We start from the raw sequence: 17536 nt of genomic DNA on the forward strand, positions 1-17536 counted from the left end.
CCGTGAAAGGAACTCAGACAAGATTCCCTGCTTGATAGTTGCCCCCACAGGTGAAGGAGCCTCAATAAATATATAAGAAAAAACCGGCCGCAATCGTACATCTTAAAATACCAATTTTGTAGTAAAAATTAAAGTAATAATAATAATACCAGATTCGAAAACATAAAGAACACTTCACATTATTGCTCATATTCTTATACTGTAACAATTGTAATGACTAAAAAGGTACAATGTTTATAAGACTCTTACAGGGGAAGACATCTTCGCAAATTACTCCATTGACTTCATCAAATGCATGAGGTTCAAATCCTATATCAGCCACTCAAATGGCCTGTCAAAGACCAAGTATGCAATACATGACTGGTAAAAAGACCCAGAATCAAGAGCAAGTAGGCAGTTGAGAATACTGGTATGGTTTATAGACACATTATGTCAATCATGCACTTGAGGACTCGCATATATCTGCATCACACCACAGTCAGATTTTGCAACACCAATATGCATAGTGCTCGTCTTTGCGATGGTTACTAACGAGACCACCACACTGCAAACAGATGAAGCTGCTTCCGTCTGAAAATGCATCCATCATGATTTGCTTCCTGCCAGTCTCACTCAGTATAGAAGTTCCATGTGCATCAGGCTCCATAGGTAGGTTCTCTGTGTTCGGTTGAGATGGTTCGGTCTGCAAAGGAAGGGCTTCAGCAATTGCGCACTCAGCAAACAAAGACGCCAACTGATCAGCAGCAGCACTTGCTTGCAGTCTGTTTCTGTATAGTTCCTGTGCACGGTTCAGGACTTGAGACACAGCCCCGTCTCCACCTTGGGTTCTCATTGCCATCACCACCTATTGACAAGACTGGTTAAGTACTCAGAGGCAGCAATGCTCTAAGGAGACCATCTTATGTATTCTAACTTAATGAAACTGCAACTGTACTCTATTTACTAGAAGCACCTTGACAATCACCACCTCTCAACATACCTAAACATATTCATTATAATCTGCCACTATAAATACTACCTCCATCCCAAGATAAGTGTTCCTTACAAGGATCCCAACTTTTTAAACAACACGCATTTAATGCATAAGGAGGTAAGGCTGCATACAACTAACCTTCCCCAGAACCCACAATGGCGGAAGCCTCATGCACTGGATTTGCCCCTTTAGACTGTTAACTTGGAAAAGTTTTCAAACCCCAGGATAATTTAAGAAAATTGAATTTTAGTATATTGACTCTTAGAAAGGAGCTTATTTGGGGATATTCTGAAAAAGAAAGAGGAACACTTATTTGGGACAAATGGAGTAAAGTTGATAGAAGAGTAGACAATGTACATGCTGAAAAGAGATAAATGCATGCGAAGTTGCTAACTAGTACAAACGCAAATTGGAAGTCTGTTCGAAGTCTGCTCAAAGGATATCAGCTAATCAAGTTTTGATCTAGATAAAGGTTAAGATTCTGCTGATATAATTTTTTTTATTTATTATTATGGACCTTTATGACCCCAAGGATGTTTTGGTAATTTCACCAGTGGTGGCCCATGACTCAAATTGCTTAATGACGTTATTGGATCCTCGTGTGTGGTCTTTGATAATTTTAGAATGGTCAAAGTTTTAAAGTTCTGACCGACTTGGTCCTTGTCCAACTTATAGATTTTGGAGCTATGAGTGAGTGCATTATGAAACCTTAATCTAGTTTTGTTAGACATATTCTATCCTTTCGCAAGATCCAAATCCTAAGAGTTTAAATTGGACAGCCATCCTGAAGAAGGCTAATGGTTTAACAAGTTTTTTTTATCGACTTATAAAAATAATATATATATATATATATATATATATATATATATATATATATATATATTTTAACTAACAGGTTAAATTGGCTTTAGTACTTCACATGTCCAGGTTCTAGAACCTGAAAGCTTTAGCTTAGCAGTTATCCAAGATTACGAAAATGTCATAAAGGCTAATTCAAGTGAAGAACTGCATGCTTCAAGAGAGTTTAAAACATAAAAGATCACTAAATACAACCTAAATTGCATCGATTATGAGCTTAAAAGACTCATAGACACAAAGGATCGTCCCAAGCTATTGCAATAGCAAGATGTGCAAGACCAATTTCATGAAACTAAATTGGAAAGTGAGCAACTTCGTTCAGTCTCAATCCCATGGAGATCTTGAATACAAGTGACAAACTTTTTCTGAATTGAATTTATTACACCTATTTTACTTGTGCAAGTGTCAACCAAAAGGGTGCCACGTCTTTATCCATTTGGAGATCAAAGTGAATATCCCAACCAAGCTTCTCCACAAAGTTTAGGTCATGGGTATAATTGGCAGTATTCTTAAGGCAACAGGAGGTTGACATTTTCTCATCCGCCAATCCTAATGACCGTTCCATTTATCAATGGTGTCCACAATTAAAAGCCTTTTGCATTTGGAAGGAAGGATTAGTGTGATAACATCATAAGGCCCTCCTCATGATTCTATACAATTTCTTTCTTTAGTTCACCAAATAAAAAGGCTAAATGGAATGGGTATTAAGGTTCCTTCCGGCCAGGTGCCACTCTTCTGGCTCAACTAGCTCAGCATTTTCATATAAAGGGTTGGGGCTAAGCACATAGCTGTAGAATATGTTGCTAAACAGAGCTTAATTTCAAAGGCTTGCTAAAATTTAAGCAGGGATGTAACTATGAGACTGGTAAAAATGAAAATATTTCCAATGGAACCAGCCATCACTCTCATTTCTCAAGTTTGATCTTCCTGCAATCCATTGCCCCCTCCACTTTATAGAATTTCAAATGACTGAAGACTAAAAGATCAATATGATCCAAACTTAAGAGTGCAAATTAGGGCAGAATATTCTACTTCAACCCACCCACTAATTAATGAGTTTTGGGTGAGTAATTTAACTAAACGGGTCAGTTGACATAGAACGGTGTAATTAGCGTGTTGAGAGTGGGTACCGCCCAAATATCTCTCTTTTTTTAAAGGTCTTCCTAACATACACTTGCAACACATCCCTAGCTGTCACCCAAATAATTGTGACTCTCTCTCTTTCCTTGCTTTTTCTCTATTCTTTGATCTTTTGAACTTATGAATACAAACCCTAGCTTTTTTTATTTATTGGGAAAATCCTAGATCAAAAGGTGTACTTCATCGTCACCCAACACAGCCTTCAAATCTTAGATGATAAATGGTGCAAGGGTGGTTTAAAACTGGGGCATAATTTTGTGGTTGGTTCCAAGTCGATATGAATCCTGATGATTGAGTCGGGTACAAATTGACCCGATTGCTCAAAAAGCAAGCCATTTGTGTGGGGAGAAAAAAAAAACTCAGGTTGGATGTGGGTTGACCTCCCATTTACGACCCGCAACTAACACGCCCATTTGCCACCCCTAGTGCAAATAGTATTAGAACCTCCAAGCAATCTAAGAGTGCATGAAGCCTTTAAAGAATGGCATTTGAAATAAGAATTCTCATGGAGAGCAGCTGAGGTCTAAAAATGATGGTAATCATGTGCGTGTTCAACAAAACAGTGGGCATAAGTTGGTGACTTATAGAATTCTAGGTTACAATTCCAAAGCTTTCTCATCATGCTTCCCTCGTTATTTATTTATTTATTTTCCTAAATGCTTCCCCCGTTATTAGAATAGTCTGAACTCATCTCAACAGATTCTATGGTACTATGTATGATTTAATGTTTGCTGGAATAACTTCAACTTGAAAAATATAAAATCACCTTCTTCTTACTAAAACTATTAAGCCAAGGTAGAGAATTCAACAGTCACGTATTTTGGAGGGTCCAAAATTTTTGGATTAAGGTAGTAAAATGGCAAATCTGTTTTTTTTTTCTTCTTCTTCTTCTTCTTCTTCTTCTTTTATAAAAAAATCATTATTTTGCAATATCCAGCAAGAGGTTTCAAACCATGTGTTACAGAATTCAAAATAAAGCCTGAAGGAAGAGACAGAAAATGCGGACTAAGTATTTGAATATCAGATACATAGACTCTCAAACACTTGGTTTACAGCATTCGAAATAAAGCTTAAAGTTACTTCACCCCAAGTAATGTTGTTACAAGTAACCTGAACCATGATTAAAACTCGTAAACAATCATTCCCATAAACGATCATGGCTTAATAAAAATCCATAAGCCAATTCCAGTCTTCCAAAGTTGACCACAACTCCATCATAAAAAAACCCTTAAACCCAAATGCCATTTTACAAAAAAATTAATCCTTTTCTTTCAAAGCACAATTGAACTAGATAACCTTGGATCTTGATGACATTATGAGTTATGTTACATGTACTCTCCTCTTTATAATGAAGCATCTGTGCCAACACAACAAAACATAGACAGAGTTATGGAACATGGATGTGAACACAACTGTTATAATCAAACTGACAGTTGTCTCTCATAAAGAAAAAGGAGGAGGAAAAGGAATAAAAGGAAGGGAGGAAGGCAGAAGAGAGAAAGAAAAGGAAGAAGATGGATGGAAAGGTAAATTCACTCACCCTTTCTCGAGGTTCATAGTCACCAGAACTAGAAAACAATGCTAGAATTATGTGCTTTTGAGGAAAATGTCATCACCAATTGTTATGTACAGTTTTTCTTCACCAAGGCGTAGCTGTGCAAAGAACTTGAAGTCTACAAACCCTAAAAAAACATATTATTCCAATCTTGCACATGGACCCCTTTTTTTTTTCCTCTTTTTTCTTCGTTTTCAGTTTATTCAGAAATTACTTTACTATTCAATTTTCTATAATTTCATAACTTCATTAAGATACTTGTAAAGTTTCTTACTTAAATATATATATATATTGTACTCAGTTTTGCCCTTCTTCATACTTTTATTAGGTAGCAGAACCATATTTTATATTTCAACAATTTTGCAGTATTCTTGTATCCAAAATTTTAGGCATTAAAAGGATCTGACACTTTAAAACACCACCATGCCCAGCAACCGCACCCAAAGGCCAGATCCATGTAACTTAGATTTGGAAGGTATGGTTAAAGAAGCCTGACCTTACCTACATTACTGCACCATGTAAACTCAATTATCTTGTTTCAAGCGGACTCGTAGCAAGGTGGTCCTTCGGTCCATTCCTCCCCCTCCACCTTTTACTAACTCATTAGAAATGATGATTGTATTGCATATCTCAAAATCCCCTAGCATAGTAGTTAAAGTCGCGCCTACACTCAAGGCTCAGTTAGTGCGCTGAGCGTCTCAACCTAGTACAAGCATGCCCATTCAATTAGACTCGCATAAAGCTCTCAAGCTCACACTTTTTCAGAGGTTCCAAGCTAAAAAAAAAAAAAAAGAAAAAAAAAGAACGCCTTTTACTTTTTAATGATATATTCATATTATTATTATTATTATTATTATTATTATTTATCTAATGAATACTAAATTAGAATGCTCTATATCATATCATATTTAACAGATCATATAGTTCAACTATATGAAATATTTGAAAAACCCATAAATTTATGGGTCACTACTTACATTAATTGCATTTAGTGCTTGATTCTGAATATTTATGATAATATATGTTTAAAGGTTTTTAATTGTTTTATATTTATAATCACATTTAATTTGTTAACTGATATGCATATGAAATGATTTACGAGCATTAATTTACTTGATCCTCTTAGTTGATATATCAAAAATCCCATTTTTAAAGTTTTTTTTATGATAGTCCAAGTTGCAAAGTTGCATATGAAATGATTTACGCGCATTAATTTACTTCATCCTCTTAGTTGATATATCAAAAATCCCATTTTAAAAGTTTTTTTTTTATGATTTGTGTCGCATATCTTGAACTGTTCTGATTGTACATTGATTTTGTTGAATTCATAAGCAAGTAGAAAGATATATGTATGTTGATTTAGCTAATTTATTGAATTGATATGTTGAAAAAATTTCTTATTTTGATAATGACAAGTTGCAAAGTTAATTTATTCTTTATATACTTATAATTTATATGGATTATGCCTTTCTTCATCAGGCTTGCGCCTTATGTTCCGGCCTCGCGCTTAGGCTCCAAAAGACCTTTGGTGCCTTAGTTCCCCTTGAGCCTTTAACAACTATGTCCCCCAGTCATTCAGCTTGTTAAGGATTTCATTTTCCTTTTGATGGGTATATCACTTATGCAAAAAATGAAGTACTTTCTAAATCCCTGCCCTTATTCCTAACTGTGACTGGCGACTACATTATTCTTCCATCTAAGATGTTTTGCAGACTCTTTAGGAAAAATTCCTTCATTGTATCTATTGCGTACATCTTTCACACGCAGGAGTCTACCCAATTACATGGTTTAGTCCTTTAAGGAAATCCCCCAAGTTAAAAGTGTTTATTCAAAGCAATGCCCATATATACAACTGCATTGGTCAATTATCGCACAGAACGCAAATCTACCTTTCAATAGCGAAAGATTAAGGCTTTGTTTAAATGGAATGATTTGAAGGGATTTGGAAAGAAAATAAAAGAAAGGATAGGGAGGTTCGTGCTTGGATTGTTTTTATGGAGAGAAGAGAAAGGATTGGGAGAGATTTGTAGGAATACCCATCCCTTCAAATCCCTCATGTGCTATCCTCCCAAAAATGAGAATATGATTGATTTGCATTCATTGATTATTTGAGGATTCTGTTTACTTATCAAAAAAAAATAAAAATTATTTGAGGATTCTGTTTAAATCATCAATTCACCATTTGGGTTATCTAGAAATTCATGTGAGGAATCAAGGGTTTTTGAAGGGGAAAGTTAATTGTAAATGCTAGGAGCATCATATTCTTCTTTTATATTTGTCCTTTACATCATAAATTGTACTCACCATGTGAATTACTCTCTACCCACTTTGTCGTGAAATTACAACAATGAAGTTGTCAGATCCTCCCCAACGGGCTTTGCTGTTGACTTCTAAGAAAGGTAGACTTTGAAAAAACAAGTCATTTGATAGGTTATTGCTAGATAAATACAAAAGGGTATAATAGTAATTTAATTGTTATCCTTTCTTTTTTTTTTCTTTTCTCTCCTCTACCTTTTCCAAGCAAAAATACTATAATTTCCTTTCTTTTCTTTCATAATTTGTCCAAACATGAATAGAGATTATTGCCATCCTTTGTTTTCTTTTCTTTTCTTTTCTTTTCACTCCTAATTAATGTTATCATTTCTTTTCTTTTCTCTCCTAGTTATCCAAACGAAGCCTAAGAGAAGACAAAAATTAGGATTTATCCAACAGCAATGAGATTCTGAGGCCCAATAATATAGAATTAAAATGACTAAATCTATTTCAACATCCATTATTAATGAGTTCAATACAGCTAACAAATGCATCCAACTTCCCAGTAACAGTGCAATGAAGCTCAATAGTGATGATTTATCTCTTTAATGCCTCTGTCAGTTATGCCTATGTAGTTTTTAGGGAGATAACATTGGCACTTTATGTGTCGTTTCCTCCAATTTGACCGCATAAGAAGCCTCTCCTAGAGCAGAATTTTCCTAGCCACGTCTTCAGACTTAATGAGGTCTATTTTCAAATGCTTTTTTCGTATTTAATTCATACATAATCCACAAACATGGTTCTATGCAATGCGTTTAGTGGCCTTTCTTCTTTAAAATACACTTGTTCATATCAATACGTTGCACACTATATTGTATTCCATGTAAACCTTGTGAGCAAACTTTTTAACCATGATAAGGAGACTTAATGCTGCCTAATTTGGGCCTTTCTAGTACATTTTATTTTGGATGGACCACCTCTTATACCATATCCTGGTATTGCTATGCCCACAAGATTGAATATTTAAAGCGGAACTGACCAGCGGAGTGTAATCTGGTCTTACCCGTCCCACCATTCCTAGGTACTTCTACTGCAATCCTGCTCTTCACAACAGAATGGCAGGAAGAAATTCAAGTAACCAATCCTAAACAATTGGGAAGAGACTATATCTGGTTGAGTTCGGTAATTGATGGATTGATTTACTGGAAAACCACCAAACATATTAATGTGATTCAGCCTAAGAAGAAAAATCTAAACAACAGCATAATTTCTAAGCTGAACCAAAAGAGAATTTCTATCAAAATTATAAATTTGAATCCAAAAGCCTTCTCGTGTCAAATATACACCATCCAGCGTGAAAACAAGTGATGTAACTATTCATCCACGTTTAGAAATAATCATATTGATATACAAAATCAGAACAACTTGTGCAAGTAAATTGTAGAAGAGAAAATGAAAAACAACAAAAGCGAACAAGAATTAAGTGCATCTAAACCAAGAACTCGCCAAGAAACATCCAAAATGTTTCAAGAAATGAGGGAAAAAAACACAAGAATTAAGAGAGAGCCAGACAGATTATAGAGAGGAAATTACCGCTTGGAGAGCCTGAGAAGGCTTTCCCTGGTCGATGAGTTGGCGAGCCATTGAGAGTAACCCTCTGACGTCGCCGCCACCGCCGTCGCCTTGGCCGGAGTTCGAAGTCATCGTCGGCGGCGTCTCCGACTCCATCATATCGGTGTCCGTACTGTCCATGGCATCGTCTGGCATTTCACCGCCTAGGTTTTGTTCTTCTTTTCCCTTCTTGTCAAGTACATGAAATTATTGAATTGAAATAATGAAAAGTATAGAGAGAGAGACAGAGAGAGAGAGAGAGCGTGTGTGTGTTTAGACCTGGATGTTTCTAGCAATTTCTGCAAGAACCCCCCTCCTTTCTTGAATCCAAGTATTAATCATTTCATTCCCTCTGGTCTGGATTGTGCAGGGAAAGGTAGTACGACGTCGTTTTAATGTAATGTCCATAATATTTAATATTGATATATAACTATATTACAATAAATTCCTAAAAGAATTAACATATAGATACAGCAACAACATAAAATTACTGTACTTTTTTGTATCTATATATATTTTTTCCTATGTTATACATTTATTATGATTAATTTTTTCTTATAAAAAAATATGATGGACAATTGTTTTTTGAATTTATCGAAAATATGTACTATGGTTTATATTTTTAAATTTATAAAAAAAAATGATGGTTATGTTCCATGAAAGTGGACTTATATTTGAGAAGCTGTTTGATATAAAATAAAAATTAAATTTAAATTATGAATACATTTTTTTTCCTTTAGCAAAAAACGCAGGCACTAATTTATCCTAATGGACTCCAACACTCCCATGGACACAATACGAATTTTGAATATATTTAGTAATTATGAAACATGTATGTATATGTATTTGAATAGTTATTTTAATATTCACATGGTAATGATGTCATTAAAAACAGGGCTGCAACTCGGACGGATTCAACTCGAATTTACTCGACTCTAGCCCAAATTTTTACGAGTTTGGACAAATGATTTTTTGTGTTCAGCCTGGCTTGGGCTAATGGTGGTGTACGGGAGCAAGTTTGCAAAGATATGAACTAAGAGTGTGAGTGTGCAATGTGGCCAAGTTTTAAATTTATAAAAGCCACTACTACCTCTAACTAAAAATATAGTTAGGGTGAGTAGGGATCGTCCCAAGGGATTGGTGGGTCGTGTTACTATGGAAACAAGATTAGGGTTAGTAGGTTGAGTAATCAAAATGTGGTAGGTTTGATTGATTAAACTACAATTAAAACTAAACAAGCTCAATATAAAACAAGTAATTAAAAGATAGAGAAAACGAGAGAGAGAGGTCTTGAGATTTAGAGGTCACCACTAAGCATCACCTTTCTATATACTCAATTCATAATTAATGAGGGAGAAAACATATGTTGCAACAATAGTGAGTATGTGTGGTTGTTTCAACAAGCATGGATGATTAATTAAGTATATATTGTCTAAACAACACAATGAATAGCACAATATATCAAACTAAGTCATTAATCCTTTCTTTAAGCTCACAATCCAAACACATCACATGATTAGATGAATATACTACTTGCATTCATAAGTATGGAATATCAAACAACAAGCATGGATTGTCCTCCCATTTAACAACTAAAGTAACTACATTACATCTAAGCTAATGACATGAAAATTAAACTAATTAAACTAAGGGAGAGGCACAATCCATCAAGAAATGAGTATGAACCATCAAATAAACCACAAGAGCATTCTATTAAGTACTATGTCTTGACAATCTCTAGATCTATAGCATCAACACATATAGACATGCATCAACAACACAAGAGCTAGAGATAAACACATGAATATCTATTATAGTATACATAGACATATGAATAAAATGAAATGATCAATTGGAAGAATTAAACCACACAAATTATTGAATAAACAAGATCTATATATATAAAAATGTCAAAACATGTATTATAACATAAATCCCTTAAAAAATACATAAATCAAAGTAAAGAAGGCATGCTTAGGGCTAACTCTATCTCCAAGAGGATGTCTAGCCACTCATGGATGGTGTCCTCCAACCCTCAAGGGTTATCTCTGTGGTAGAAATTGCCCTTCTTCTTGAGGTAGATGGAAAACTTCCCAAGAATGTGTCTTTAGCCTCCTCTTCTCTTTTCTTCCTCTCTAAGAATATCAAAATGTTGTATCTAAAACATAAAAGCATCTCTTTTGCAAAAGTGGTTCATAATCCTTATATAGGTAGCTCAAATGTCACACCCAATGGTTTAGGCTCGTACATAAGGACTCCTCTAATGATTGCACTATGAGACAACTTTTAATGAGCTGGAAATTGATTTAATTCGCACTCGAGAGGGTTCGATCGATCGAACCTATGTTAAGATCGATCGAACTTGGCTGACATCTATCAAACTTTGGCTGGATCGATCCTCTCATGGCGGAGCCTTTTTGGATAAAGACAAATTTGAGATATTTTGGGAAAGAGACAAAAGTGGTAAGTGGGATGATACAACAGGATAAGATGGAATTTTTTCGGTCGATCTGATAAATGTTGGATCGATCCAACATTGTGGGATCTTTAGGATAAGGACAAAAGAGTTTAGATCTATCTTGGAGTGCAGAGATCGATCTATATCAGATCGATCGAAGAAATTCTGTGATCGATCGAACATTGTAAACTTCCACAACTTGCTTCATTTTACTTCCACTCTGCTCATTTCTTCCATTCATCTCAAGATTGCTTCAATTATGCTCTTATTTGGTTGAATTAGTTTATTTTGGGGATAAGTGCCTGAAAACGGAAATAACATGAAATCAATCTAAAGCGGGAAAATAAAATAGATAAAGGTCCTAGAATACCTAAGCTCAACGGGTTGAAATACGCATTTTTCAGCGCTTATCATGCCCCCAAACTTAAATATTGCTAGTTCCTAGCAATGAACTAGAAAGTAAAGGAATGAAATGAACAATTATACAACTATGAACTAGAAAGTAATAAATGGATAACGCCGCTTTCGTAGGGAACACGATTGCATATAGCATATGCAACAAGCCTTTTAAACCCATAGTGGACGAGTGAAGTTTCGTAAGGGTTTCCAGAAATGATACTCACAAACGTTAAGCTCATTCTTTCAAAAGAGGCACCAATATTGTAAACAAGCATTGGGAGAAAACCACCTCAAGTATGCAGTTTTTCAACCATTTCCAAGCAATCTCCCAAAATTTCAACACCAAGTAAGCAAGTATGGTTTTCCACACATCAAGAAAATGATCATGCAAATCAAAACAACTCTAGGATCCTTTTTGAGTGGACCGTCATAAAATATGTTGCTATCTTAGCCAACTAAAAAAATGATCACATCCTTACCCTCAAACTAGCACACAAATCTAGTACCGATCATTAAGACAAAGAATGGACCTTTTATTAAAACTTTATTCATCTAGGTGCGCTTATTCTTCTTCTTCTTCTTCTTTTTATTTTTTAATTTTTTTTTATACCTAAAGATCAAAGATGGAAGCATAGTGCAATGTGTTGATCTATTAAGCTTTCTAGCGATCCATGAGGTCGAGCGTTAGGTTAATGACTCCCAAACCAGACGGCTTTAGGGCACTAGGTGTTCAAACACCCCTAAGGACTTACAAGCTCAAATCAACTAGGCTACAAATCAAAACAACCTTCATCTAATCATTTCCCACTTCTCACCTTTTGGGAGAAGTCCTCACTTTTTATTACTTTTATAACAAATTTTTTTTTTTTTGAATAATTAACCTAGAGTTTGGGCCCTCCACCTTTCGGCGCGAGAAATTCAGTGCTTGATGAGGCTAGAATCCTGGCTATTCAATGAAAATGGTTTGTTATCCACCTTTATCAAAATGAAAGCTTTCAATGCATTAATAGCCCAATTGTGATATAACCAATTCAATAATCAACCAAGCATGTATCCCATAAATGAATGCTAGTGTGCGTCTGTGCTAGTGTAGAATCCTAGAGTGAATCTCAAAATAATCACAAAATCAGGATAATGTGGACCACAAGTGTAAACAAGATATCAATCTTTCGAAAAATTTATTCCAATATGGCATCCACAAGGCATACAAGGAGTATTGGACTCTCAAGTCGAGTAATTTTTAAATTCTAAGCAATATAGTCCTCAAAAGATCAAAATCATAGCTAGTCATGGACCAATCATAGCAAATCCCTCAAATACACAAGTTATGCTCAAAATTTGAATTTAAAAACAAAACACTACAAAGCACATATTACCCCCAAACTTAAATGGCACAATGTCCTCAATGTGCAAAGAGAACAAAAGGAAAGAGTATACCAGTGCAACTAAGGCAAGAAAGGTCGGGACCGAAGTATCCAAAGTTAGTGGTGTAACTCCCCCAAACTTGGGATTAACTGTGGTCCTGAAAAGATGGCACTGGGCTAAAACTCATCAGATAACAAAAAAGGATAATAACAGTGCACAGTGGATATGCAAGTGTAAATGGGATAGTCAAATGAAATAATGAGAGAGGAATAAGGGTGGTCCTGAAAATTTGGGCAGCACTTTTTCTCACTGAAGTCACTGGGATGCACCTGATAATGGAGTCAATCACAGACAGATATATCAATAGAAAGATATGACATCCAAAATATCATGCATAAAATAAGAAAATAAAGCAGTGCATAGTACATCACAGTAATAGGGTCGACAGACTGGCCGCAAAAATATCACAACAGTATCAAAAGAGCAGTAATGTCTCACAGATATAATGGAATAATGAAAGAGAGGAATAGAGATTAGGTAGATGAGGTAAGACGGGCAGGGCGTGATCCGCGTATGTCTCTGGAAATGTCTCGCAGTGCAGCCATGACATCCGTACGCAGGGAAGAATGTCAGCTCGGATAGAGACAGTGTTTGCGCGGATGGAGACTACATCAGACTGAAGTGAGACAACAACGTCCTCCAAAGCCTGGATACGCTCTCCAAAGCCTGGTGTCTATGCTTGTGATACCCGGGGGTATTACAATGCTGGAGCGTTAAGTACCACTGGGTCAGGAGAATGATGCTTATCCTGACGAGGCTCCTGGACATGTAGTGGCGACCCCGCTGGAGAGTGATGCAGTAACTTCTCTGCTGGAGGCTCTTGCTCCAAGTCTATATCCATATGTATGGCAGCCGGATCGACTGCTGGATCGTCTGCTACTGCTAGTGCGTCTGCCTCTGCTGCCGCCGCTGCTGCTGCCTCATTCTTAGCTGCCTCCTCTGCAGCTATGAGGGCATCCTCCTGTAGGCTCTTAATAAGAGCATTGTAGTTCTTATTCCAATCTTTCCGGCCGAAACGGCAGGTTCCAGACTCAGTATGCTCCTGGGGATGGAATGGGTAGTGCTGATCCTGGAGTATTTGAGTGATAAAATGGCCAAAAGGAAGGAACTTAGCCCGTTTGGGCCTTGCCATGCTGATGTAGTCGGTGTAGAGCTTCATCATGACACTTCAGTAGAGTGCTGGGATAGATAGCCAGTGCCCTGTATAGAAAGCATAAAGGGCAGCCAAATAGTCACTGCGCCTCTGAATCTTGTGGCCAGCCATAAACACATTTCAGTATAAGACTGAATCAAAGAACCACAGATCATCGGGCAAATAGGTCCTGGTAGCAAATGTCTCTCCCTCACTGTAGTGGCTTATAAGTGCCACAACCATGTCTGTGTCAGACGGCCTCCACATCTGGGGATAGTCAAACTGAAGATCGGGAGGGCAGACATGCGGGCATCTGGAAGATCGGGCTAGCGTTTCCACTGTAATACTGATAAAATGGCCGTCTACGGTAGTGCGTAGCTCTGCCAGATTACTCTGGGCAGGGCAAAGGTTCTGGAAGAATAACCGCACAAGCCTCGGGTAAACCGGGTATGTAACTGGGGCTAGAATAGCAGAAATACCCCTACGGTCGATATCATCATATGCTGCCCGGGTCAGGACAGACCGAGAAAAGAAGTCAATGTTAAACACCGACTCATGAGCTACTGAAAGGTCTGAATATCTCTGAGCAGGTTTGTCCCTGACTTGGCCTGGCTCTGCAGGTGGTGATGAAGAAGATAGGGCATGCTCAGTCTCATCATGAGATGATGACGATGCTACAGAAGTAGAAGAGTGTAGTCTGCTGTCTGATGAAGACTGGGTTGGAGCTGGTGATGCAGGCTGCTCCTGAATATAAAAGGGCTCTCCTGGCTCCTCTATTTTCTGCCTCACTCGGCGTGTATAGTACTTACGGGCAACAGTCTTTACCCTAGCCATGGCCAGCAAAATAGAAAGAAAAACACTTATAGAAGAAGTCAGTACAGGTATGAAGAATTAAAGCATAGTATATAGAAACATGTTTGTCAAATAAGATAGACAACACAGTATAAATGACATGAATCTATACAAGTCATAAGGAATAAGTGACATTAAGTGAAACATGCTAAACAATATAAGTATGGAATGCATCTAATGTGAAAAACACAGGTATTGGGCATGTATAAGATAGCATGGAATCATAAAAGAGGGTGTGTGAAGTGTGGGTGGGATACAAATCTATGAAGTTCGATTGATCTGAAAAAAGTTCGATTGATCGAACTGTGATATGAAATTTGAAAAGTCACAGATCTGTGACGTGGATGGCACGAAGGCCTCCCGAGCAAGCTCGTAGGCCCTTCTACACAACAACACAGCAAGATTGGTCATTTTCTTTGGCCTGTGACCCCCAAAATCGAAATCAACATCAAAATATATACAAAATTATATACACATATATATACATATAAACAAAGGCTTTGACAACTTTAAAAATGGCAAGAACATCATCATGGCATCCTAGATCTAACATGGTAAGCTTGGATTCATCAAGTTTAAGCTCGAAATCAAAAGAAAATGTGAAACTTACCAAATCGGGGAGAGAAGTGGATCAAAGGAGAGAGGGATGAGATCTGAGGTGAGGGAGAGAGATTCGATGCTCGGGGAGGTTGCTGGAGGGTTCACCGGAGCTGAGAGGGATCGCTTGCAGCTACGGGAGAAGAAAGGGTTGTTAGATCGATCTGTGAATCGATCTAATGACCCTTGGCTTCTATTTTTAAAAACAAACCCTAAACAGTTCGATCGATCTGAAGGATACTCAGATCGATCGAACTTAAATCGATCTGAAAATCCTGAGGATCGATCTCCCTCTACTAAATGACAACTATTTTTGAATTTTTAAATTTTTGAAAATTAAAAATTAAGAATTAAAGAAATATTTTTGGAATTTTTAGAGATAAGAGAAAAGAAAATAAAAATAAAAATAGAAGAAAGAAATATTTTTGGAATTTTTGAAAAATTAAATAAAGTAAAATAAAAATATTTTTGTAATTTTGAATAATTTTAAATTTTTTTTATTTTTTTTTATTGAATTTAAAATTCATTAATCAAAACAAAGTAAAAGTAAAAGTCAACAGTGAACAAAGAGTATAGATTGATCAATCCAAGATCGATCTTAAAGAGGCTCAGATCGATCGAACATGCAAAAACCTACATACATGTTTGAACGATGCAACAGAGAGTTTGTTTTCATAGGGTTCAAAATTTTCTAAGTGTTGGAGCTGAAGATCGATCCAAGAGGAAGTTGGATCGATCTTGGAACTTAAGATCGATCAGAACTGACATTTGCACGATGGAACAGAGAGCTGAAATATGCAGATTTCCTTCGCACGATTAAACAGAGAGGTGATTGAATGCATGTATGGAAGTTCGATTGATTGAACCTCTTTCAAGATCGATCGAACATGCACAAAATGCTCATTTTCAACCTTAGCTTTGCAATCCTCAATTAAAGTTCCTAGTCATGTATATGAACCCAAAACAAATATCTAGACGTCGCAAGAAATGAAAGGTAAAATAGAAATGAGGGAGGAATAAGGTTATAAACCCTACGAAGCATTTACTAGTCTTTAATGTCTCTAGCAAGACGTTGGGCTCTTTTAACTAGGATCAAACATCTTGTAGTGCATCCCTTCCTTGACGGGGTGATAAGTACTTTGAACTCTACCCAACAAATGGTTCCCTAAAGAACTTGTTGGATTAGGTTCAAAGGAGATTATTGGTCCTTTGTCAATGTAATCTTTGGGCTTCTATGCCTTCTCAAAGCAAGTTTTTGAAACATCATTCTTTAGTTTTAAGGTCGAAGATGAACTTTTTGAAGTTTTGGTTTCAAGCAAAGACTCCATTCTTTCATATTCATTGTCATGACATTTTTTTACAACACTTACTTCTTCATGTTTGTCAAATGAATTTGGGGTCGGATTGAAGATATTCAACTTCACCTTCATATGGCCAAATGAGATCTTCATTATCCCCGTCCTACAATTGATGTTGGCATTGGCGGTTGCCAAGAAAGGACGGCCAAGGATAACGGGAATTTGGCTTTTGGGATTTGGAACCTGTTCCGTTTTAATGACAATGAAATCGATCGGGAAGAAGAATTTATCAATTTTAATTAAGACATCCTCATTAATACCCCTAGGCTTTTTAATGGATCGGTCGGCAAGTTGCAAAACCACCGACGTCGGTTTCAAGTCTCCTAAGCCTAATTTGACATATTCTGAGTATGGAAGAAGATTAACACTTGCTCCCAAATCAAGAAGAGCCCGATTAATGACATGGTCACCAATGATGCAAGAAGTAGTAGGTGAACCGGGGTCCTTAAATTTTGGAAGAGTTTTATGCTTCAAAATTGAGCTCACTTGCTCGGTCAAGACCACTTTCCTAGGTGCTTGGCTCTTATTTTTCCTCTTTTGGGTGCAAAGATCTTTTAAAAACTTGGCATAAGCCGAAATTTGCTTAATTGCATCCAAAAGTGGAAGATTAACCTTCACTTGCCTAAAGACATCTATGATTTCATTTGTTTTGGCCTTTTGTTTGTCAATGGAAATGGATCCTTTTAAGGCATCCGGAAATGGAGCTTTTGGCTCAAAATCTTTTTCAAAAGTTTTCTTTGAAGTTTCTTCAACACAAGAATTTTTGAATTCATTTTTCAAATCAATTTTGAACTTACTTTTCAAATTACTTTCTAACACCTTCTCATTTGAATGATCATGCATATGCAATGAAGGAGGAATAGGATGTGAAACGGAACGGGTGTCAACTCTTGGTTGCACCGGTTCACTCTCTTCATTGGACATA

At 36.6% G+C, this 17536-nt stretch overlaps 1 protein-coding gene across 1 annotated transcript; it reads right to left on the bottom strand.

Moving 5' to 3' along the window:
- Positions 1-153: 153 nt before the first annotated feature.
- Positions 154-8726, bottom strand: LOC132276676 (uncharacterized). Its single transcript, XM_059778228.1, has 2 exons — positions 8373-8726; positions 154-844 (listed from the first exon to the last, which is right to left on the bottom strand). The coding sequence occupies exons 1-2, from the start codon at positions 8544-8546 to the stop codon at positions 479-481; spliced, it is 540 nt and encodes a 179-aa protein (XP_059634211.1). The 5' UTR covers positions 8547-8726; the 3' UTR covers positions 154-478.
- Between the last annotated feature and the right edge of the window lie 8810 nt (positions 8727-17536).

Source organism: Cornus florida, unplaced genomic scaffold, assembly GCF_030987335.1.
Source record: "Cornus florida cultivar Cherokee Brave unplaced genomic scaffold, ASM3098733v1 CherokeeBrave_3.0.0_Hap2_Chr10, whole genome shotgun sequence".
NCBI classification, from domain to species: domain Eukaryota; kingdom Viridiplantae; phylum Streptophyta; class Magnoliopsida; order Cornales; family Cornaceae; genus Cornus; species Cornus florida.